This window comes from Bombyx mori, chromosome 22 (genome assembly GCF_030269925.1).
Source record: "Bombyx mori chromosome 22, ASM3026992v2".
NCBI classification, from domain to species: Eukaryota; Metazoa; Arthropoda; class Insecta; order Lepidoptera; family Bombycidae; genus Bombyx; species Bombyx mori.
Genome location: NC_085128.1, coordinates 234,288 through 259,103, shown reverse-complemented (window position 1 = coordinate 259,103; position 24,816 = coordinate 234,288). Strand labels below are relative to the sequence as shown.

The 24,816-nt window shown below is 44.8% G+C and overlaps 1 protein-coding gene across 2 annotated transcripts; it reads right to left on the bottom strand.

Annotated features, from left to right (window-relative positions):
- Positions 1–1,442: 1,442 nt before the first annotated feature.
- Positions 1,443–24,658, bottom strand: LOC101745226 (uncharacterized). 2 transcript variants are annotated; one of them, XM_038018787.2, is made up of 19 exons: positions 24,446–24,658; positions 24,026–24,189; positions 16,495–17,192; positions 16,218–16,424; positions 15,592–15,688; positions 15,423–15,512; positions 13,470–14,077; positions 13,039–13,246; positions 12,529–12,769; positions 12,272–12,423; positions 12,007–12,204; positions 9,828–10,121; positions 9,497–9,739; positions 7,606–7,741; positions 6,496–6,658; positions 6,363–6,420; positions 5,272–5,327; positions 5,034–5,088; positions 1,443–2,670 (listed from the first exon to the last, which is right to left on the bottom strand). In XM_038018787.2, exons 1-19 carry the CDS (start codon positions 24,501–24,503, stop codon positions 2,572–2,574), a joined length of 3,825 nt encoding a protein of 1,274 aa, XP_037874715.1. In that variant the 5' UTR covers positions 24,504–24,658; the 3' UTR covers positions 1,443–2,571. The 2 variants fall into 2 exon arrangements, with proteins under 2 accessions (XP_037874715.1, XP_037874716.1); XM_038018788.2 differs by having other exon boundaries at positions 1,443–2,667.
- Positions 24,659–24,816: the final 158 nt, after the last annotated feature.

Genomic DNA, 24,816 nt, shown 5'->3' with positions numbered 1-24,816 from the left:
ATATTGACGGTGAGGGATTTAATAATCTCTATTATTATATCTTAAAATTCTAAGTGTGAACGATCTACGCGTGTTTACAATATTGATAATTTATACCTAATTCACAAGCTTCACGTTCTCTCGGGTTTCTTATTTTCTTTTTTTTTTGGTTTTTTTTTTCCTAACTAAGCTGGTAGCCTAGAGAGGTTATTCCAGCGTAACCGTAACTAGTAGGTGAGCTCACGGGGCTCAAACCTGACGACAATGCTAACACGAACCCTAGCAAGAGCTGTGCTTCGCAGAATCTACCACCGGATCGGAAATGCGACCCATTGAGAAGATCCGGCGAGAAACTCAGTGGGCTGTGTCTGAGAGTTAATTTACTCGAGCCCTTCGTCGCAAGCGACGGGTTCGACGAGAACGGTGACCGGTGCTTGAAGTACCTAGAAGCACCGTTAGTGAATCGGGAGGATCCGAGATGACGTGTTTTGGGTGACGTCGACTGCTTTCCATTCTGTCCGCAGGATCGGGAATGTAGTTACCGGCGGCCACGATGAGAGGGTTCTCGTGTCGTGCCGCTTTATCGAAGTGGCGGGTTTCTTATAACTTTCGAATATAGACGTGTGCATGCCGCTCACCTGATGATGAGGGGTCATGTACGGTAGTGTGCGTCCTAGCCGCGCTGCCCATCGCCTCCACACAGTCCAATTCACCCTCCCGACGCTACTGCTAGCATCTCGTCCAAAATTAGATACTGTGCCTCAAAACAGACCTTCAATATCTTTGTGGTCTTCTAAAATAAAATAAAACCTAGGAGTCACCCTTAACAGAGGGATGGCATTCGATCCCACAACGCGACTAAACCACGTTCCTACTTGGTCGACTCTACCCCATGATCTGCAAGCGGAGAAAATTATCCCTTTGCAACAAATTGACACTAAAAAACTTGCATACGTCCCATCATGACCTATGCAAGTGTAGTGTTCCCCCACACGGCCCCCATGCACGTACTCCCTCTAGCTCATCCAATCCCGTTTCTGCAGGATAGTCGACGGAGCATCGTGCTCTGTGAGGAACGTCGATCTTCACAATGATCTAAACATAGAACCGATGCGTAAGTATCTAAAAGAAGCGTCAGGGCGCTACTTTGAAAAGCGTCGCGACACGATAGAACCCTTATCGTGGCCGCCGCTATTTACAATTTCGACCCCGGCGACGGGGCAACGCAAAATCGTCGTCGCCCGAATCATGTTTTGTCAGATCCCCCAGAATCAGGCTCTTCAAGCACCAGTCACCCTCCCCGTCACACAACACAACCCACAGAGTTACTCGCTGGATCTTTTCAGTGGCTCCAACTTAGAGGCTCATGAACCTCATCTATATAGCAGCTGAACCCTCCTGGGAAAGTACTAATCTATATCATTTAGATCACAAAATAATAGATCGTTTTAATTAAATAACACTTTATTATGAGTAAAACTTTATTTATTAACATTTTTATATGCTTACATAATGTATATATAAAATATTTAAGTATGCGATTTATAAGAACGTTAAGTAGTCAAATTCGTTTATTATAAAAATCGAAAGGTATTCATTACATCGTGTTCACACATCTGAAGTAACAACAGCGCGGCCGGTGCGGGGGGGCGCGTGCTTACCCATACAAAATAATCATAATAAATAAGAAGCTAATAAAACAGATGTAAATTTAATTTTTACAAATCAATAATTACATGAAAAGGAACTTATTTAATCTGACTAACATTCTCCTCCCCCGGGGCACCCCCTCTGTCTGTGGCAGTTCGTGTGTGCACATTTGAATTAAAATTAAAAATGTTATGTATTAATTTAAATCAAAAATGAAAATGCAAAAAGAGTTTAAATCTTATAACAACAATTAAAGTAACTGAGCACACAGACAGCGTAAACACGAAATAAAATGTAGTACTCGTTTATGTATTTTGATTTGAAGTAATTGAACAAGAAAATACTTACTGTAAAGGTTTAATATCGTTTCGTATGATGCTCCACAATCAATATCTTTAGATATCTTGTCAATGTAATATCAATATTCAAGCAAACTATGTTCGTTACAATCGACCCCGAGACCCGTCCCCCGCACCTGTCCCCCCACGGGGGGCGAGGGGGCGCATGCGGGGGGGTCGCGTGCGGGGGACATCGTAGTCAAAACGTGGTGATGTGAAATGATTGTACCAAGCATCGGCCGCATGAAGCTTGTACTGAATTAAATACCTGATAACATAATAATATAAAGACTCTACAATTGAGCTTCTATTCTTGTACTTCATAAAAAGATTAACGCTACGAACTTTAAAAAACAGCAAAGTGTCGGAGCGCCGGCCGCCGGCTGCTGCCCACCGCAACACACTACCTGTGTTACTTTCTCTTCTTTCACACTAAATTTTATTACCGAGGTTAAAAAATCTTTGGTTTATTGTTGTGTGTGTGTGTTGTGTGTGTATTGTGTGTGTATTGTGTGTGTGCGTGGAGACACGTCGACAGTGTCCCCCGACACTGTCCCGGGGGGTCGGGGGGGTCGCGGGGTCGGGAGGGTCGGGGGGCGCGGGTCTATGAGTCGGGCGCGGGCGCGTGCTGCAGCGAGTAGGTCTCCGCGCGGAACGTGGGGGGACACACCAGGTGCGGGTACTCCGCCCGGGGTCCGCTCTGCTGCAAACAATACCAAATTGTAATAGAACATTAATAACAGAATATTAGTGTATTGTAGTGTGTGTGTGTGAGGTGGTTATTCTTGATTGAGTACCGTTAGGCCTAGGCCGCACTATGATTAAACCGCAGTAGTTCAAAACCGTTAGAGTTTATGAAATAGGAAAACGAATACAAGCGGCCGCACTTACGGTTTTTTCCCATAACTAATTTTAAAACCGCGAAATCGAAAATTATCGCGAAATAAAACGCAACGAATTTTATAATCCATAGAACTACCAGGTGGGCGTGCACGCACGATGCGTGACCGCGCGGTCATCACGAACATTTTGCATCCATGAAGGTATCATTTATGGACGCACATGACAAAATTTCTACATTGACCAAAATTTTATCGAAGTTGACTGACTGACGTCCGATAGTTATTGAAAAATATCTCTGGATGTTTTCTTAAGCTTTGATATTTCTTAAAAAAATCCTTACTCCAAACTACGGCTAGTAAGTGGACGGACCCAATGTTTGTGAAATTTTCGTTGACGTCTATTTTTTCTATGTCTTCGTACCAGAGCAACAATACATACTGCTCTTTTGAAATCCATCTTTAAACTGAAAGTCGCGGGTGGTTTATAGTTGCAGTGTGTGCGTCTTGAGCGGTTTCGCGGTTATAGCGGTTAACCGCTCCGGGAAAAACCGTAGTGCGGCCCGGGAGTTGAAAGTCTAGAAGAAAACTTATTTTATTGGTCTTAATAACATTGGATTATTCCAAATTTAAATTTCAAATAAGAAATTAGATCTAAAATAATAGGGGTTAAAGTATTAAATTGCCGTTTTATATCATCCTCCGTATTCGCTAGATCTTGCTCCAGCGGATTACCATTTTTTTCGTGATTTGGACAATTTTCTACGTGATAAAAAGTTTTCTTTCCTGGAGGCAGTACAAAATGCTTTCACACAGTTTGTAGAATCTAGATCACCAGAGTTCTATCGCATTCCTATTAGATGGCAGCAATGTATAGATAATAATGGTAGATATTTTGATTAAATAAATATGTTGAATGAAAAAAAAACGAATTTCAATTTTTTAGTACAAGTCGGCAATTTTATACTTTAACCCCTAATATTTGTGCGGCGTAACCCTAGTCAAGATTTTAGCTTACCTTCTACAGTTTTCAGTGTGCTTAGTGCGAGTTTTTTAACGTTCTCGATAGCGTAAAAGTTAACTCAAATCAGTATGGAGTTGGAACAGCGCCTCTAGCGGCAAACGTAGGCAAACGTTAAAAAACTCGCAGTAAGCACACAGTAGTTTGGTTTCAAATTAGTTTTAAAACAAGTTATCAGTTAATATCGAGTTAAGCCCTTGTATGGAGCATGCGGCGCGGGGGAGCCGTGTACTGGGGGCAGTCAATCCGCTTTGGGCGGAAGTCGTGTTGGCGGAGGAACGGACCTTGTTTGGATCACAAATACCATGAAATACCATCAGAGATACCACTGAATAGTACCGTAACGAGGTGTTGATATCTGAAGTCCCGTGTGGAAACCAATTTTAATTGAATAAAATACTAAGTATCCCTTTGACGCGCGTTGACTATTATTTTACACCGGATATTCGACCATTAACTCTGAACCCACGAAGGCTTCACGACAGAAAAAGCACAACGGAGACATCTATCACCTTTTTTTATCGATGGGTGGATGAGCTTACGGCCCCCTTGGTTTTAAGTCGTTCCAGAGCCTGTAGACATCAACAACGTAAATTCCATCAATCTTTTTGTTTTTTCAGACAGGGGCAGTACCTTATACATGACATTTTCGCGTCTAAGGGGCGCGCGGGTGTTGACGACTCGCAGATGTCAAGCCCAAGAATGTTTTAGGGTCCTACCCACCAAACGACTCCCCTTGCAATCTCTCACCCAACGTCCGACTTCCGGCGGGAGTCCAGAATCCCGGCAGAGTAGGGGGATTCTCGCGGTTAGCTTGTCAAGCCGCTCCGGCTCCCAATAAAAAGGGTGAGAGCCAAGCGAAAGCCCTTTTCCGTCCTCCGGCTCGACGGCGGTGAATTAATGCGGAGAGGGACCCAGCCATGGGCGGTGAGCACTTACATCAACCGGGAGGTGAGACGATGGTCCGAAGACCGGCGGACGGATTCACCGAGTGGCGAGACCGCGGCTCCAGCACGGAGCGCTCTCACCGCTCCTTCCCCGGGACGCGGAGCCCGCCTCGCCACGCTTAGTCGGCGGCGAGCGCCTTCGCCTCCGGGTCCCGGGGCGCGCACGCCGAATGATTCAAGTGAATTTTAAGTCTCGATTGTACAGTACAGCGTCTGCGTGTGTGCGTGTGCGTGTGCGTGCGTGCGTGTGCGTACTCACGTGCGCGCCGAAGACAAGTCGGAGCCGCGACACGCCGCCCTCGGCGCCGGCCCAGCTGCGGACCACAACACGACATACAGTTCGCGGCGACACAACCTCATCTTGTTGCAAGACTAAACGTTTACGAATGCTAACTGCGATCTCTTTACAATTCATTCTGAGTCAAACTACCGGACAAGTACAAAAGTTCAGTCACTTTAACTGACAATTTAGCAAAATAGAATAATAGAATATGTACCTGTCGGTGGTGCGAGCGCGCGGCGACTGCGGCGCGGCGGGCAGCGCGCTGTGCACCTGCACAACACGCGCGTCAGTACACACCAGACCGCCCCAAGACTCATCCCCGAACATTAGCTCTACATCTTTTTTTTTTCCTACCTAAGCTGATAGCCTTGAGAGGCTATTTCAGCGGAACCTTAACTAGTAGATGAACTCACGGGGCTTAAACCTGACGTTGTTGCTAACACGAACCCTAGCAAAAGTCGTGCTTCGCAGAATCTACCACCGGATCGAAAACGCGACCCACTGAGAAAATCCGGCGAGAAACTGAGTGGGCTGTGTCTATGGGTTAATTTACTCGTCGAGCCCTTCGTCGCAAGCGACGGGTTCGACGAAAACGTTGACCAGTGCTTGAGGTACATAAAAACACCGCTAGTGGATCGGGAGGATCCGAAATGACGTGTTTAAACTCTCTACATCAATACGGACGCGCCGCTACGCGCGGGTCCGCCCGGCCAGAATAAACGTGTCCCTGGGCCAAGTTACGACCCGATATGTTCTGAACATTCATATCAAATCGAAAACCTTTAGAGAAGGTTTTAGAAATAATTAATGAACGGTTTATATGTTTTTTTTTCAATTATGTTAGTGTTTATTATTTTTTATACCTCCTTTAACTTAATTATTTATTTTTAATGTCATTACCGTCTTCTCATCAGTTTATGTTTCTTGCTCACAATTAAGAACTATACCAATTTATTTCCTTCTTTAGTTATACTCGTATAGGCATATATTTGTTGAAGTTCGGAAACAACGCTGTTTTGTTTCTGGATCTCTTTTGATCGAAAGTTTAAAAATGCTAAAGAAAATCAAAATAGGATTAATTAAACTGTAGATATCTGGCAGAGTTAATTGTATGTACATAGTTATCAAACTATCGATTTTAAAATAATCATTGTAATTTCATAGACAGATCCTACCCGCTGTTCAGCTATTTTATTCGATAAAGTTTTTGAAGGGTAGTGGCCATATTTCGACCCGAGCGGCCGTTCCCGGGCCGCATTGTACTATTTGCCTTATGTAGACTACCACAAACATGGTCATATTCACCTTGTGATTCCTTCCCCAGGCAGGCTTCTCCTCCGCGCGGTACACCAGCCTCTCGTATCTGGGAAATTACATTTATCAACATTGACTCAGCGTGGGGACTAGTCTCCGCCGGCGGACATCATATGCCACTCACCCGTCCCTCCCTCTGACGGAGACAGGCTTGGGGGTGGTGCTGCTGTGGGCGGAGGGTGCGGTGGTGGGCGCGGAGGGCGCGGAGGGCGGCGCGGAGGGCAGAGCGCGCCCCTGCACTGCAGAGTTGCTTCCCGTTCGCACTTCCCCGTAGATTACATCTGGAACTATTACAATGGTTTACTTCAATAAGCTGTGACGTGAAAATGTATTGAAATAATTTAAAATGAAACGAGGAAGGTGCATTCCGGCCTGCAACACCATTAGGGTTTGTATGCGGCGGCTGAGGGGTTCAGCGGAGAATAGGTGTTTTTCACACAGAACGCGTACTTAGCGCGCGTCAGAACGCTAAACTGACGGCGCGCTACGACGCCGAGATGTGTTGTACTAGTATGGTAATAAAGTGTCAGACCGAGCGCCAGCGCTAGCAGTACGCAGCGCTCTAAGGCCGCGTTAGGACGCTAGACGTCAGGCGTTGTTATTTTTTACAAATTTTATTTTAGCGTCCGAGTGAATATGTATTAAAATACTGGATAATGCCCGAAAAATTGATAGAATTAGTTGGAAAATACTCGCGCTTATACAATGCCACATCTGAATCATTCGACATCTTAATATCTTTAAATTTTCACACTGCACGGAGAGCACTATGATTTGGCGAATGTTACGTTGCGTCAAGGAGCGTTGGGCTCGTCTAGTCAATTTGTGTGACGTGCACAGAGCGCGACGTTAAAACGCAGCGTTAAGTACTTGCAACTTAAGTTGCATCTACTCGTACGTTACTGTTCTTTATTACAGAATAGAGTCAATAATTCCTTGGCACTGCGCTGCACTGGCAAACGACACTATTCGTCGGGCAACAGCACGCGCGGGCGGGGCTGAGGACCCGTGGAGCTAGGAGCTGTCCAGCGGCCAGAGCGATTGCGCTGTGACGTATTTGCCGATAGTTGGGGAACACTTTTTTCCAAAATAATGCTATCTTTAGCATAATAATAGTACTTAATAATTTTAACAATGTTTTTTGTGTTAACCAGTCAGGCGTTTTGGTGCAAACTGTAAGCGTGACTTTTGAATTGAATGGGATAAGTAAATAAATAGCTTGCAGCGCCCGCACCGATGCTGTCGAGCCTGGTCTGCAGGTCGCGGCGCACGCCCAGCAGCACGCGCTCGGAGTACAGCTGGCGCCGCTCCTCCGCCTGCTTCTCCAGCATGAACTGCTCCAGCGTCACCGCGCCCGGGCCCTTGTCCAGCTGCAACAAGCAACCCGCGCTACAGCGAGACAGTCGTTTTGAAGTCGTCGTGGCCTAAAGCATAACACGTCCGGTGCATTCGTATCTAGCGATGCAACGGTGTTCGAATCCCGCAGGCAGGGACCAATTTTTCCAATGAAAGACGTACTCAACAAAAATTCATGATTGACTTCCGCGGTGAAGAAATAACATCATGTAATAAAAAATCAAACCCGCAAAATTATAATTTGTGTAATTACTGGTGGTAGAACTTCTTGTGAGTCCGTGCGGGTAGGTACCATCAACCTGCCTATTTCTGTCGTGAAGCAGTAAAATAATACGTTTCGGTATGAAGGGTGGGGCAGCCGTTGTAACTATACTGAGACCTTAGAACTTATATCTCAAGGTGGGTGGTGTATTTACGTGGTAAATGTCTATGGGCTCCAGTAACCACTTAACACCAGGTGGACTGTGAGCTCATCCAACCATAAAAGCAAAAAAAACAGTCTCCGAGCCGTGAAAGGAGATGGGAGATACTCTTTAGTACTAGGAAAAGACTAAAATCGCTTTTCCCCAAGAGACAGTCATTTAATATAACATTAATTCAAATAACTTTGCAAAAAAAATTTAACAACGGCACGGGCTCCGCCCGCGACATTACAGGCCGGGACTGCAGTGGGGCGCGGCCGTCGACTTTGAGGACAACAGATTAATTGTAATTTAGATTATGAATAAGATGCTCTTAATGTTATGTTCGTAAATATGTATGTAAGTAATAACAAAAAACGGGTCTATTCCACTACCACTCAAAAGTAAAGTATTTAATAGAAATATACTTCCGACTATGACGTATGGGTGTCAGACCTGGGCTCTAACTCAGAAGAACATCAAAAAACTGCAGACATGCCAACATAGTATGGAGAGAAGCATGCTACATGCTAAAATAAAGGATAAAATAAAATTAAAAGATATCCGTATGAAAACAAAAGTAACGGATGTATCATACATACACAATTAAAAAATTACAGTGGAAATGGATAGGTCATTTATTAAGAAGCAAAACAGAAAAATGGGCTACATTAGTAACTGAATGGTACCCTCAAAAGGGGAAAAGATTAAAAGGACGACCGTTCCAAAGGTGGGTAGACGATATAAAAGCCGTTGCAGGCTCTATTTATTTTATTTATTTATTTATTTATTTTTGTACACACAGAAAACAAGACACAGTACAGAGTAATAGGAAAATTATGTACAAAGGCACTGCTTATTTCTTTGAGAAATCTCTTCCAGCAGACCTGCGAGAGGACCTGCTCTACGTGGAAGAGGAAATGCCACGACCGGAACTTATGGCAGGATTTGGGGGAGGTCTATGCGAAAGCAAAACAATCTTAGCGGATGTCAAATGAAAAGAAAAATGTACCTAAATATGAATTAAGGTTGTTAATAAAGGCTTCTTTATCTTTATCTTAATGTTATGTTTCCCATACAATGCCGTACTGGTGTCCCGGTGCGTACCGGTGCGTGCTGCAAGATCCAACAATTCGTACCTCGATTTAGAGTGTGTTTCAAGTTAACAGAACATTATGTCCCGCAGTGTAAAAGTAGCTGCAGTAGTAGTAGTAATGTAAAAATTATCGAACTAATTGTTTTTCTGATTCACTCAATCAATTTACAAAACTTTACGGGATTTTGAGCCCGGTTGACTTAACCGTGTCAGCACGCGGGCGGCGCGCGTGTGTGCGTGCGTGCGTGTGCGTGCGTGTGAGCGGCGCTGACCTTGGGCTCGGGGCGCGGGACCCGCAGCGTGGGGCGCGTCACAAAGTCGCTCTTCTCAAAATCGAGCAGGTTCGGGTTGGAAGCGTGGATGTAGTTGATCGGCTTCGGTATCTTGTTGGCGAGCGGCTCCGGGGGGGCGCGGGCGGGGCTGCGCGCCTGCTCCGGGGGGCCGCGCGCGTGCTCCGGGGGGCCGCGCGCCTGCTCCGGGGGGCCACGCGCCTGCTCCGGGGGGGCCGGCTTGCTCTGCGACAGGTCACAGTGCGCAGTACAGAACTGGCGGGTATGGGACAGGGGGGGCCACGAGCGTGGCCGGAGACGGCGTTCGACTGACCTTGGCTGGTTTGGTCTCGTCCTTGCTCTTGTTCCTGAGGAAGAACCTCAGGTACTTCCTGTCGAGGCTGGTGGAGGAGTGGCTGACGATCTCCTGCGACTCGCTGCGCTGCATCATGTGGGTTAGTTTCTTTAAGGAACCGAACTTGGACTTATCTTTGTCTTTCTCTTTTTCCTTATCTTTGTCCTTTTCTTTATCTTTTTCCTTCTCCTTCTCGCTCCGTTTGTCGGGGCTCTCGCTGTCGGACTCGGTCTCAGAGTAGTCCGTCTCCGAGAACTGCTTGGACACGTCCAGCTGCAAGCACGCGACAGAAACACGTATGTTGTGTGGGCAACTCATCTTATACAAATTGTGTCCTTTAATACTACAATAACACAATTCAATTGACAATAGGACAATGCCCAAAAGTGGGCCAATTTTGTGTCAAAACTATTTGTACTTGAAAAACATGCCTTATTTTTTCACGTTCTTTAGTTTATGTATCAAAATTTCTTTCACCCTGGCATTGTTTTACAAAAAAATAAATTACTTATTTGATAACATCCGAAAACTGAGTACATCCATCATTCATAGTTTTTAAATTCGCTAATAGGCAGACAAAGGGCTAGCCCATACAGACTTATAGTAAACCTAAATGCTGCCAAAAGAAAGAGATGTTGACTTGAACAACAAATTAAAAAAAAAGCTAACGGAACGGTTATAATTCACAGACTTTTTTAGTTTATTTTTGTTCAATTCAATATTTATATATTGTAATAATAATTATTACTTAAAACCATGAATTATTTAACATTTTTAGACATTAATGATTCCATTAGTAAAAATCTCAATGGCCCACCATTACTTATTCTTATTATCTATGGTCAGAGTTTTGGCAGCAACCCGAGTGAAGCGTCACTTGAAGTTTTATTTTAATGTTTTTTTAATAGTTTATTGTGATGTATAATATATAAATTGGGTGTTGTTTGATGTATTAAACGTCAATAACCGTTATTCACGATTGTGGATATTGAAATAAAACTGTGGCTAACATAGCAGTGACTGTTTCTTTTTTTTTTTTCAAGATAAAAGGTCTGCGGAAACTCACGCTCAGTCAATGTGCTATTCGTCGAGTTGACGTCAAAACTCCAAAAAAGCAATAAAAAGAGATACACCGGCTTTTTATTAACATAAAAATAATATAACTACGACAGACTAGGCTGTTTAGGTTACGCTCTTTGCCTGCCTATTGGCGAATTCAAAAACAACAACAGCAATATCGTTGCTGGCTTCTGGATTTTCATTTCCGAAAGAAGGGTCAATGAAGTCCATTCTCAGAAACCACCTTCATTTTATTATTAATATGAGGATATAATAATAATAAAACGTACATAAGGGCTTATTTCTAGCAACATTAACCACAATTCACTTATTTAACACTGTAATTAATTATGAGAGCGATTTTCGAAGAAAACAACAATTTAATTTTAGCTGCAGAAAAAAACAGATTTCTCTTAAACCTGGGTGAAAATATTAAAATCGTTTTCTGAATATGAAACGATATTTCTTTGTCTATCAAATTAAGTTAAAACCATCATGACACGACAACTTTTTTTAGGGGCCCAAACGCCCAAAGAAAATGGACATTATCCTTTCAAAACTTCATCATGCATAAAAATATCGTTTCTTTATTTTTTTTATTCTGAGCTAAAATATGTAATTCTTATAATTTTACATCACTTAATTTGTGAGTAAATAATTAAAAAGGGAAAATGTTGTGGTGGCGTCATGTTTACGAACTGCATAAAAATATTCCTTTGCCGTTCCGACATTGCTGATCTTTTATACTCTGTGGCAAAAATGTCAAAATATGCCACTATTATTACAAAACAAAAGCGACCGGGTTCCCAACTTTGTATTTCTCCCCCCTAAATTTAGGGAGGAAACAAGTATTTTTATTTTTTTAAACGGATTTTTTGACCTGATAACTAATACCTTTATTTAGGTCATGTCTTATTTTAATTTATATTCTTATTTTTATGAAAAATGATAATATGGAGTGAAATGAAATTAGGATGATTAATTTGAGACATCAATCAACTGAGATGAAATTATATGAAATGAGATGAGATGATATGGGATGAAATATAATCTCAGTAAAATGGTGGTCATTTACTGAGACTTTTTCAGTGGACAGTACCTGGTGGCCCAGGGAGGGCAGCATCGTGGCGCGGTGTATGAGCTGGATCCAGGCCAGCATGTCGTCCCGCGACTCGCAGGCGAAGTAGAAGGCGGTGCCGGTGTGGTACACCTTGAAGGCGTGCGCGCGGGACTTCACCTCGCCCGCCGCGCACACCGTGAACCCCTCCAGGTAGATCATGCAGTCCGCCTTCGAGCACTGCACAAAGGGGGCGGGTACAGGCGGGGCGGCGCGCGGGGGGCGGGGGCGGGGCGGGGACACGTACCTCCGGCGAGCGGTAGGCGTACAGCAGGTTGTGCGCCAGCAGCAGCGTGCGCGCCACCCAGCGCGGCGCCGCGCCCCCCGCCCGCACGCGCTGCCACACCGCGCCGCCCGCGCCGCGCGCGCCCACCCACCGCGCCGCCACCTGCCGGCGCTCTGAGCCACGCAATGCCACTCGTTGTTCAAAACAATACCAAATCAACGTTTATAGCTATATTACTCATAATTGACAATTTGTATGTGCTGTTGGAATTAACTCACTGGCCAGTATGGAGCTCTTCTTTTTCAGACTCCTGGATTTGGACGAGGGGAACATGCCTCGCACGGCACTAGTGGGCGACAGTGCGAGAGGCCGTGAGGAGTGGTGATCGTCGACGGGTCGCGGAGTCGCGGGGGCGCCCGGGGGGTCCGCCTCGCTGTTGATGGCCGGCAGCTCGTGCATCACCTCGTTCGGGATCATTTTGATATCGTGCTTCGTGATGTGCCGGAGCGGAACTGAAATCTGATTGATATGACCGTGACACACTACGCAACATCTTCAGCCGGATTATTACTTGACGCCAGTGATGAGGAATAACTGAGTTTTAAAATTAAAATGTTACAATAAAACAGCACCATTCTTACAATCGCCGACTCCCCCAGTGATGACGAACACACGAGCCGATCTATAGCATGGGCCCGCTGTGGGCGAGTCGCAGAGTGACGCAGAGCACCACACCGCTAGCTCCGCTAGATGACTACACTAGTCCGCTAGTAGCAGAGTGCTGCTACCTGTCCGGCGTCGATGGTCCGCATCGGCTTGAGCGGCGAGGTGGGCTCGCTGCGGTCCGGGCGGCGGGGCACCGCGCGCAGCACGGGGAACGAGCCGGCCTCGGCGACGAGCAGCGGGGGGGGCGCGGCGGGGGGGCCGGCGGGGGCGGCAGGGGGGCGCGAGCGCGGCGAGGGGGACGGAGCTCTAGTGCTGCGCATGTAGCCGTATCTAGTAGCAACATATATGCACATAGTGGTAGTCGATATTGTTTGAATACATCGTACATATATGATAAGGAAACAACGCAGCATGCCGTCCACAGTTCTGTTAACATTATAGTACACCATTTATAATAATAAGTACTGGCGCATGATTAAATCCAGGACTTTAGGTCCCGGCGTCAAAATTGCATAGGCGCATCATCCCGATTACAAAAAGCTAACGAACATACCTGGCCGGTAGAGAACCTTTCTCCTCGTAGTGGTCGTCGAGGTTCCCGCGCTCTCCCGTGCACAGCTTGGTGACCCTGGCGCTCTCGATGGCGCGGCCGTCCAGCACCGACCGGCGCCGGTGCTCCATCATGGCGATGTTTAACGTTTCTAAAATTTTCTCAGTTGTTGTTGCGTCCCTCGCGCCCGGCCCTCCCCCCGCTGGCGGCGGCGAAGCGCCCTCCGCCGGGTCCGGCCTCTTGTGGCTGAGCTTGTGCTCCGTGTCGTCGGCGGCGCGCCGGTGCTGCTGGTGCAAGATGGCCTCGCCGATCTGCGAGCTGGACTTCTTGAAGTCGAGAATCTGTCCCGCCTTCTCCGCGTGCAGCGTGTCAGTCGGAGACTCCGGGATCACCTGCGTGGCGAGCGAGGGCGGCGGCTCCCCGGCGGAGTCCCCGGCCGGCTCCGCGCCGAAGTCGTATGCCGGGGTCGAGTGGCTCTTGTCGAGACGGGCGCGGTCGTCGTGCGGGGCGGGGGCGGGGGCGGGTGCCGGGGGGGCGGGGGGCGGACTCAGCACGCCGAGGCAGGTGCGCGGGCGGGGGGACAGCTCCAGCCCCGTGCTGCACGACACGGCCTGCAAACGATATCTCTAGGTCTACACTGTACTCTAACGATGTTACGAATTTATGTTAATTTTTTTAAGGGATTTTATGACCTGGTAACTAAGACCTTTAGGTCAAGTTATTTTAATGATACGTAACTTTTTTATATGAAAATGATATTATGAAATGAAATGAAGTTGATTATTATGAAACAGCATGAAGTGAAATGAAAACGAAATGAAATGACATGAGATGAAATGATATGGGATGTGGTGGTCATTTACTGAGATTTTTTCAGTGGACTTTTTGGAGGATCCCGAGAAGTTACGTCCAGCGGCTTTGTTTCATTTTCCCACATTTGTGCACTTTTACAGATATTAAACAGTTAATAAACCACCGCTATTACACATTTAAACCTGAAGAAACACTAAATAGACATAATAAAACAAATTCTATTTCTGTAATCTAACGAAGCGTGTTGCGGATAATAACATGTACTTTTAGGTTAGGAATATTGTTCTTTTTTTATAATAAATTTATTTTCGTAAATAAAACAAGTCACCCAACTTCACTCCTCGCGTTCCCGCCAAAAAGTCCAATTTATGTTAACGAGCTCATTCTAACCAACGTAGTGTGGCGGGTAGCCATCATACAACGCAAGATAATTGACAGATCTCGCTTACGACATTTTCAAGATAAAGCGCATATATACAAGTTCCGAACAACAACATTCGGACCGTCGGTCTACCGAGCAAATATCACCCGCTCGGTGGAAGATCTTTCCTTTCATCGTTAAGACTCCCATTATTTCTGAGGAGTCATTCTGTAAGATAGCCCTGGGATGAAATATAATTTCTATAGTAGAGTGGTTAGAGAGGTACACAAGTAATGGTTTACTTTGGCCTTCAATATAAACTATTTTGGTCGTTGGTTGGCATTAATAATGTCTTTATAATACGTTACAAGTTACACAAAAAGACACGAAGAAAGTTTTTTATTTATGACGAAGCGCAAAAGATAGAAAGAAGGAGAAAGTAAACAAGAAATAGATATCCCAAGTAACACAAGTAGGTACACGAAACAAGAAGCGCCAATAAAATACGTAGCGCAGAACGGTGACGCGGGCTGCGCGCTCGCGAGGCACATTTCGACTTGCGGACAAAACCTGTTGAAAGCTTAAAGGTCGGAGAGAAGATCCTCTACCCTATTATCGCTCAATGATCGGAATTGGCTGAAGACTTATATTCATTTTATATATTACATATTTTATACCGTTATAGACATTATGGATAAGGCAATTAAATTTATTATTATTTAAATTAATTCATAATAATATAAAACAATCCAAAGGAGGAAACAACAAAAAGGAGTCGTTACCTTGTCCCGGGCGTAGGGCGCAGGCTCGTCGTCCGCCCCGGGGCGCGCGCCGCCGCGGGACCTCTGCTGCGCCCTCAGCTCCTGCAAGAACTGTGCGGCGAGCGCGCGTGAGTGGGGTCGCGGGGGGGGCGGGGGCGGGCGGGGGCTGGGGGCGGGGGTACACACGCACCTGCTCCAGCGAGTGCGGGGGCCGGCCCGCCGCGGGGCTGCCGCCGCTGACGGTGTGGCGGCGCTGGGCCCGCGCGCGCGGCTTCGGCGGGTACATCCTGCGGACGCGCCGAGGAACACAACTACTTACTCCTTTCTTATTATTATTTACATACAATATCAACGACAACCTATTTAACTGACGGTAGATAGAGATGCATACAAACAGACAGACCGAACAACATTCTGATAGTCTCTGGTTTATGTACTATTATTTAGATATTCCTGTTTCACTGTCATTAGTTTTCTTGAAAATAACAGCAGCGCATTTCACTGTCTATAGCGCCGTGACGGGCCCCGGGCCCTCACGCAGGTAACTGGCTTAGTTTTCTAACGAAGTACACACTTGGCACATATTCAAGGATGGTTTCCATGATAAAAGGAATTAAAAATGCGAATAAAACTATGGCAACCAGTTAACACCAAATGGACTGTGATGTGGTTCAGTCGTCTATGCATTAAAATGAAGCGAACAGTGATCGCTTACCCTGCGTCACAATAGTTCTTTTTCCACTTGTAGTATACTACTAATGAATTATAATTAGTACAATCTAAAACGAGTGAAGTAACGTAATGCGAGTGCGGCACCTCGCGCGGTCGGGGTGCAGCTGGGTGGGGGACGCCGGCGGGGACAGCGGCTCGCTCTCGTCCGACGACTCGCCCGCCGCCGCCTCCGCGCCCTTCGCGTCTGCCGCAGCAGCCCCGGGGACCGCGGCCTCCGCGCTCGGCGCCCGGGGCTCCGGCTCACCGTTGACCGCCGCCAAAATCGAACCGCGGGGGCTCTCCAGCAACGTACTGCAACAATATGGCGGTACAGCACGTCGGCACGTCAGCGCGTCAGCACGGCACGAGGGAGGTCGGGTACCGTTCGAGATGCGCGTGCATGTGCAGGCGGGCGCGGCGCGGCTGCAGGTGCGCGGCGGGGGTGCGCGCGGTGCGGCGCCGCAGCCGGAGCGCGAGGTCGTGCTGGCGCGCCTCCCGCTCGCACTGCAGCAGCACGGCGGGCGCGCTCCAGCCCAGCACGCAGCGCGCCCCGACCTGCACGAGCTCGTCCCCCGCGTGCACGGCGCCGGACGCGTGCGCCGGAGACCCGAACTTGATGTGCGCGAGCTGGTTGTGTCCGCAGTAGGACGGCACCACGGCGAACCCGAGCGGCCGGCCCTCCTGGCGCAGCACGACGGTCTCGAGCGCGGCGGGCTGCAGCACGACGGGCTCGGCCGCCTCGCGCACGATGTAGTCGGCGGTGGCGGCGGCGGCGGCGGCGGCCGCTCCCACGGTGCGGACGGGCTGCTCGGCGAACCGGTCCCGCTGCGCACAGGTGGCGGCCTCCAGCGCGAGCTTCAGCAGCGCGGCTCGGCTCTCCGCGAGGCCGGCGCCGACGCCCCAGCGGTCGAGCCAGCAGACGAGCGGCTTGACGGCCTGCACGGTGCGCGCCACGTCGGCGAGGGTCTGCGTGTCGAGGCGCGCCTCAGAGTGCTGACGGAGTGCCCGCGCCAGCGCGCCGCCCAGCACCGACACGCGCACTGCCAGTTGCTGCACGCACTCGCGAAGCAGCTCGTATTGCTGAGGAATTTAATCAGAAAAACAAGCTACAGTTCATTTTGTATAATGGCTATCCCATGCTTCCTATGAAAAACATGAGTGGTTTTCAGCAGACAAGATGTTGCTTCTTGCCTCTACAAAGTTGACCATATTATTATATCTTATCACCAATAAGGAACAAGTACTATATCTGTATATAGATATGGCTTAATAGTGCTGCTTTAAAAATTATGCTGAATTCATTCATCCATCCAACTGACACCATTCACCTCTTAATTAACACTTTTTTGATATTATAAACAAATAAATCAAAATGTTTATTTTATACATCTTTTACGTGAGATAAATTTATTAAAAATTTAAAAAAACATGAGCAACTAATAACATGAAAAGGCAAAGAGGGGTAGCCCAGACACATTACTGTCCAAAACAGATTCTTGGAAATGTGCTGATATTCAAACACCCCCACTTTCCTGTGGTGTTGTGCTGGATATAAAGCATGGAGGGTCAAACTAGCATGCACCACTTCGTAAACACAAGCCCGCTCATGTCTGCAACAAAACAGTGTGGATGTGGCAATAACAATTTTATTATATTGAAAGTTTAACCTTATACCCACAGCTGGGTTGAGGGATCAACATTGCCATATCTATGAGCTCCTGAAATCACTTGATACACTGTGCTATGAACTAATCTGCCCATCAAGAGCTACATAAAATGTTTTTTTATTCCTACCTAAGCTGATAGCCCTAGCGGCTATTTCAGCGTAACCCTAACTTTAGTAGGTGAGCTCACGGGGCTCAAACCTGACGATGTTGCTAACACGAACCCTAGCAAGAGTCGTGCTTCGCAGAATCTACCACCGGATCGGAAACGCGACCCACTGAGAAGATCCGGCGAGAAACTCAGTGGGCTGTGTCTGAGAGTTAATTTACTCGTCGAGCCCTTCGTCGCAAGCGACGGGTTCGACGAGAACGGTGACCGGTGCTTGAAGTACCTAAAAGCACCGTTAGTGGATCGGGAGGATCCGAGATGACGTGTTTTGGGCGACGTCGACTGCTTTCCATTCTGTCCGCAGGATCGGGAATGTAGTTACCGGCGGCCACGATGAGAGGGTTCTCGTGTCGTGCCGCTTTATCGAAGTGGCGCATGGACGCCGACTGCAGATACTTACTGATGGACTCTAAGTCCAGGTCGTCATGGAGGTCGACGTTCCTGACGAACCACGGGGCTCCGACGGCTATCCTGCAAAAACGGGATTGGATAATTTGAAATGTTTTTAGGTGTATGCGGGCCGCGTGAGCGAACACTACACTTGCATAGGTCATGACGGGGCGTATGCAAGTTTTGTAGAGTGTCACCTTATTTCTAAGGGACATTTTACTTCGCCTACATATCATCGGGTAGAGACGTCCTAGGATGAAGGCGGCACGATCGCGTACCGTCTTGATGTGGGGGCGGAATGTCATCCTACTGTCGAGGGTGACGCCTAAATATTTGACCTTCGGGGCCCACGGTATGGGCTGGTCGAACATCGTGATTGGGCGAACGGCGGGGGCGGGGGTGTTGACGCGCCTAGTCGGGAGAGGGATGCTCAGCGTGGTGTTCGGAGGGCGACCCCTTCTGAAGAGCACCGCTGTGCTTTTCGTGGGGTTAATGTCGATGCGCCACTTCCGGAACCACTGTCCCATGGTGGTAGCTGCGGTCTGAAGTCGTCGATGAAGCAACGCCTTCTTCCTACACGAGTAGTAGATGGCGGTGTCATCGGCGAAGAGCGCCAGATGGGTCTCCGGAGACCGGGGTATATCATTGATATACAAACTAAATAGTAACGGGGAGAGGGCGGAGCCTTGCGGGACTCCGGCTGTGACGTGACGGGGCCGGGAACGCGTTCCCTCGACTCGATATCGGAACGAACGGTTCGACAAGTAGTCTCGTATGATGAGCACGAGTCTGTCTGGCACTCCCATGTTATACAGTTTGTATATCAAACCGTTGTGCCAGACTTTGTCGAACGCCTTCGCTATATCGAAGAAGAGGGCTCCTGTCGGAATGGTAAAATGTTCATGTCTCAGTAAACAAAGCAAAATTTGTTATCAAAATATCATCCACATTTAAAAACTAAACCAATACTTAATGCATCTACTTCATTTCAGAGAAGAGTGAATACTGGTCATAGTGAGCCTGTGAAATAGCCAGAACAAGAAACTTACCAGTATCTGTATTTGTGTGTGTAAATATTTCATTGAGTGACATGAAGTAATAATAATACTCGTAGGTATTTTACTAAAAATGTACCGTTTTGTATATACAAAAGTTAATCATTCTTTTTTAATATATTTTATTTCTATCAATCAAAATATGCACCTATGGTATCAGTGCATATCTTCCAGCACTGTGGTAATTTTTCAATGCTCTTCTTGAAGACGTCAGGTGTACCAACTAGGGCCAACAAACTCTTCAAAGGCATTTTGTACTTTTTGCACATCTAAGCTGTGATGATTTGTACTAGTATGTACCAGACCACCCAACAAGATCATCAAACAGTTATCATGACTTTTTTAAGAATTTTGTTTGGGGCATTGGCCCGGTGCAGAACCAAGGTTTAACCAATATAATGAACGCTTACTAGTGGTGTATTAGTGCAGGTACTTATTCTGCTCTTCAAAAAAGAATTACTAAGTGCAGATTCTACAAAATGGAGACACAAATGAACTGACATGTTAACCATCATATGTGCTTAGTTTGTATTTCGCTAAATAGAATATCAATATACAGGGTGGCCCATAAGTCCTTTGAAAAGTAAAATTTGAATAAAACGAACAGGGCGCGCGTGAGCGGTGCAGGGGAAGCGGGGGGAGTAACTTCGGTTTCTGGGAATTTAGTCGCGATGGAGCGTTTTACCGGAGCGGACCGTGCGTTTTGTGTGCGCGAGTTTTATAAAAACGACAATTCGGCAACCGTTGCGCGGCGTAAATTTCGAGAACACAAAGGTTTACACAACTTTGACGACACTCCAACTCTTCAAACGATTAAGAACTGGGTTGCTAAGTTCGAGGAGACCGGTTCGACGTTAGATAAACCGCGGTTGGGTCGCCCAAGGACGTCACGTACGGAACAAAACATAGACACAGAGACACAGTCTATTCGCGAAAATCCGACACAGTCAACTCGTAAGCGCGCCAGAGCATTAAACGTATCCAGGACATCGTTACAACGGATTTTGAAGAAAGATTTACATATGCACCTTACAAAATTCAGTTGGTTCAAGAATTAAAGGAAACTGACGGTATTCAAAGACAAAATTATGCGAATGAAATGTTGAATCGGTTTACTTCCTTCAATAACATAATGTTCTCTGACGAGGCTCATTTCCATCTTAACGGGCATGTTAGTAAACAAAATTGCCGCTATTGGAGCCCCATCAATCCAAAACTTAAGCATCAGAAGCCCTTACATAGTCCGAAAGTGACTGTTTGGGCCGCTATGTCAGCCCATGGTATCCTAGGGCCTTACTTCTTTGAGGATGGCAGAGGGCGCGCAGTTACTGTTACGTCGGAGCGATATGTGGCTATGATCGAAGAGTTTTTCATACCAGAATTGCAAAACTTTTCAGGCTTTAATGCCAGGACGTGGTTTCAACAGGATGGGGCCACTTCTCACACCTCTAACACTGCTATGCCCGTTATCCGTCAACTTTTTCCTGGCAAAGTTATCTCTAAGAGAGGAGACATTTCCTGGCCTCCACGTAGTCCAGATCTGACCCCGATGGATTTTTTTTTGTGGGGCTACCTTAAGGCTAAAGTATACGACACAAACCCGCGGTCAATTGAGGCCCTAAAAGAAAACATCCGCAGAGAAATGACAAGCATTTCAGCAGTGACGTGCCGCGCAGTCATCGACAATTTTAGACGTCGTTTACAAGAGTGCCGTGATCGCAACGGATTACATTTAGGAGATGTTATTTTCAAAAAATAATTCCCGTTTTTTAAGCTTTTTATGTAAATAAAAATTTAATTCATAATGTAATTAGTTTTATTTTAATAAATTTTTTTTCATATCAAAGGACTTATGGGCCACCCTGTATAATATTTTGATTATCAAAAAATCCATTTTGAATCACAAGTGACAAGATTGCCACATTTCAGTGTCTCTTAAGCAAGACAGGTCATACTTTAATGTGTTTCTTGTGCTGGCGATCGTTCAGTTTGTGTGGCAGCCATTTATGAATATATTTTTTTACCTTAACAATTTGAGGCAAATATAAGAATATTGTTTTAATGTTAATGTTGAAAGCTGTTGATAACTCAGCAGTATGTTGAGTATTGTCAATTTCCCTTATCACCTTTAATTCGTCATTTTTTACTTTAGTTTTCAGGCAACCACAACATTCATTTTTTAGATCAAAAAGCTTCAAACAAAAACCAACCTTGGGATTTGTTGTAGTGTTCACTCTGTATACATCATCACAGCAGTGAGCTAAATTGCAGCATTGCTACCAACATGAAACTCTTATCCCATAATAACTGGTATTTTTATCTTGTCCATATTGATGAAAAAGATACAAATGTAGTCAAATTAGTATATAATCAATGAACATATGACTAAATTTAAAAATATAATTCCTTACATATATAAATAATAATAAAATAAATAAAAAATAAAAAGCCTTTTATTTCTTACATGTGACATAAAAAAGTGACATAAAAACAAAAATTTAATGCAATGCTTAACTAATAAATAATGTATCTGTTGAATAATACAAGGTATTATTTCCCACTTGCAAGAACCTCTTCTCGGGTAAAGGCCTCCTCCAAGGATAGCCAATCTTCTCTGGATTGTATAATTTTACGTCTTGTTTCCGATAGTCCTATAATGAATTCTTTCAATATTTCGTTTAATTCTATTAAACGTTCATGTGATAGGTGATCTGACATTGTATTTCAATATGTAGAATTTCTTTTGAAGGTTTTTTTTTTTTTTGAAGGTTTTTTTTTTTTGAAGGTTTTTTTGTTTTTGATTCCTTGGAGGGTTTTGGTCATAATCTTCCACGGGGACCAACCGTATTGGAAGATGTTTTTCTTGTGTATTTTGCTTGTTTTTCTTGTGGGAGGGGGGTGGTAGTGTCTATATATTCCTGTTTTGATTGTTCTGCTAAATCAGTGCGTTGTTAGTATTTTTTAGTGCGGAAGTTGAGCATGCCCGGTTTCAAGACACCCTCCGATAGACTAGATGATCTTTGTATCGGAGCTTGTGTTTTGTTCTTCTTGCTTGCTTGAGTCTTTTTCTCATCTTGAGGGCGGTAATGAAAACAGGGGGTTTCGGGTGAAGCAGAAAGCATTCTTTTATTAGTATTTTTTGTATTCTTGTTCTTATTTATTACTATCATTTTATCATACTTGATGAACGCAGTGTTGCCCTTCTCTCGCTCTTCCTGTACCTGTTTTTTGTAGTTCCTTCCTTTTTTTCCAAAATGTTTTGTGGATAATCCTCTTTTAAATAGTATGGAGTATCATTCAGTTTTCCTCTGTTTTTGTATATATCTATTTTTAAACCCAAAGTTACAAATGTCACAATAATTGATCGAGGCTTTTCTCCTTTCTTACCTATTCTCTTAGCCTCCTGAATGTCTGTAGAATTCAGTTTAATAGATAAGTACGTTCTATGAAACTGGCTAAGTTTCTTTCCAAGTTTGAATATGAAATTTCCGTTTCTTCCACCCCAAAGAAGACAACATTCCTTAGTCTTGCTTGTTTTTCTAAAACATACAGTCTTTTTCCTTGATTTTGCACTTCAGCTTTGAGATTATCGAATTTTTCTTCCCAGTAATTAAACTTTTCGTCCAGTATTTTATTTATGTTTTGAGTCACTTGTTCTGTCACTTTCTCGCCGCTTTTTGTTCATCCAGTTCTTTTTGGATGGTTCTGAGTGCAATTAAAATTTCTTCCATTGTTAGATAGCGTAACGATAGAACGAGTAACGAGTTGTTTTGATACTGGTGGCACCCTCTCTTGTCTTAGGTGTATCTATTTCAACGGACGTTCAATGCGCGGCCAATAGTAGTCGGGATAATGCGAAGACTGGGTTGTGACGAAGTTTGATAGCATCGGCAGATGACGTTAATTGACGTAGCGATTTATGGGTATTATAATTATTAAAGGGACTTAGATTATTACCATTTTTCGGAAACTCTTTCCAAACCCACTAACTTATGCTTGTTCGACACTCTGTGCTATCCGTTCACTCCTCGTAGATTTTTTCCCTCGATCAGATCACAAAATGATACTCAACGATGTTCTTCTCACTAGAGTAATTTTTACAATTATTCATTAAATCCTTAAACAGTTGGCTGGTATTCACTGTTTAGCTTGCAGAGTACAGGCAATTACGCGTACTTAAACTCACTTTTTAAGGAATGGCACTATTTTAATATTTTTAAATCACGATAAAATACAGAGCCGATGTGTATTGTGGCAAACTCATTTGAATTTTGATTTATTGCCAGCCATACTAAAATTGTTTCAAATGATCAGTATTGGAAAACAGTAACTTTATAAGTAAAGCCCTAATATTAACAAACTTCCAAAGCTACAATTAGCAAATATTTAATCTTCTTACATGATATTGAGCTAAAATAATGTACTTCTTCCACCTAACAAATGTTGACTAATGTCACTATCAGTTGTTAACAGATCCTCTCATATTCTTGCTATGCTCAGTTTATTGTGAGATTTATAAACAATTAAAATATAAAAAATTAGCATATTACGTATCGACGGGTACTTTTTCACTGTTTTAGCCAAGTGTGTTAAAAATAAAGGTTTTCATCTGTAATTCTATCTAATAGAACTTACAAAGTTCCTAAGATGTTCCACAGCTTCTAGCAAGAGCTCTTGGTGTCCGATGATATGCATGCCCAAGTACTCTAAGTCATCACATCTCAACATCAATAATCTAGTACCATTTAAGCCTTTGGCTCGCATTTGTGGGACATACTGGGCAACAGATGCGTCCAGCCCTGAAATGATAATGTAAACATAGAACACAGCTTCCAATAAGTAATGATTTACAAATCACAGTAGTGATATCTCATTATTACATTACATGTGCAATAAAATTCAGAATAAGGTAGTCTCAGAGAACTGAATAATATGAGTCATATTTAAAAAAAAACAGACTTTATACGGCTTATATATAGTGGTTTTATTTGTCTAACCAGAGCCGGCAGTCTAGCCTGACTCACCGTCTGTACAAAACATGAAACGGACACTCACCGGACATCCATTCAGCTACTTGGTCCGCAGTCCATTCAGCAATATTTAATCCAGCCATTGTAATAAGCACTGCGCATATTTCAACTGATTGAATATATTTTTTATTTTATTATGAAACAGAAAAAGTAAATATGTAGCACTATCGCGCATTTCATTTATTGTTCGAAAAAACAAGCTTTGATTACGTCGTAGGGATGTTGATCTGAGATCGACCATTCGAAGAATTAAAGCTTTAACCAAAAATATCGATTTTTTTAAATCGATCTTAACTAATAAATCGTTCTCAGTTAGCAGGAAATTGTGATTCGATTTGTTTTGCTGCAGCTAGAACGCAATCAAACATGATTATAAATTATTTTTTGGGTTCAATA

Coding starts and splice junctions, on each gene's coding strand:
- LOC101745226 (XM_038018787.2), bottom strand. CDS start 24,503: ATGGCTGGATTAAATATTGCTGAATGGACTGCGGACCAAGTAGCTGAA. Junction 9,740..9,827: donor ACGAGACCAAACCAGCCAAG/GTCAGTCGAACG, acceptor GACCTGTCGCAG/AGCAAGCCGGCCCCCCCGGA. Junction 5,089..5,271: donor CGCGCTCGCACCACCGACAG/GTACATATTCTA, acceptor TGTGGTCCGCAG/CTGGGCCGGCGCCGAGGGCG.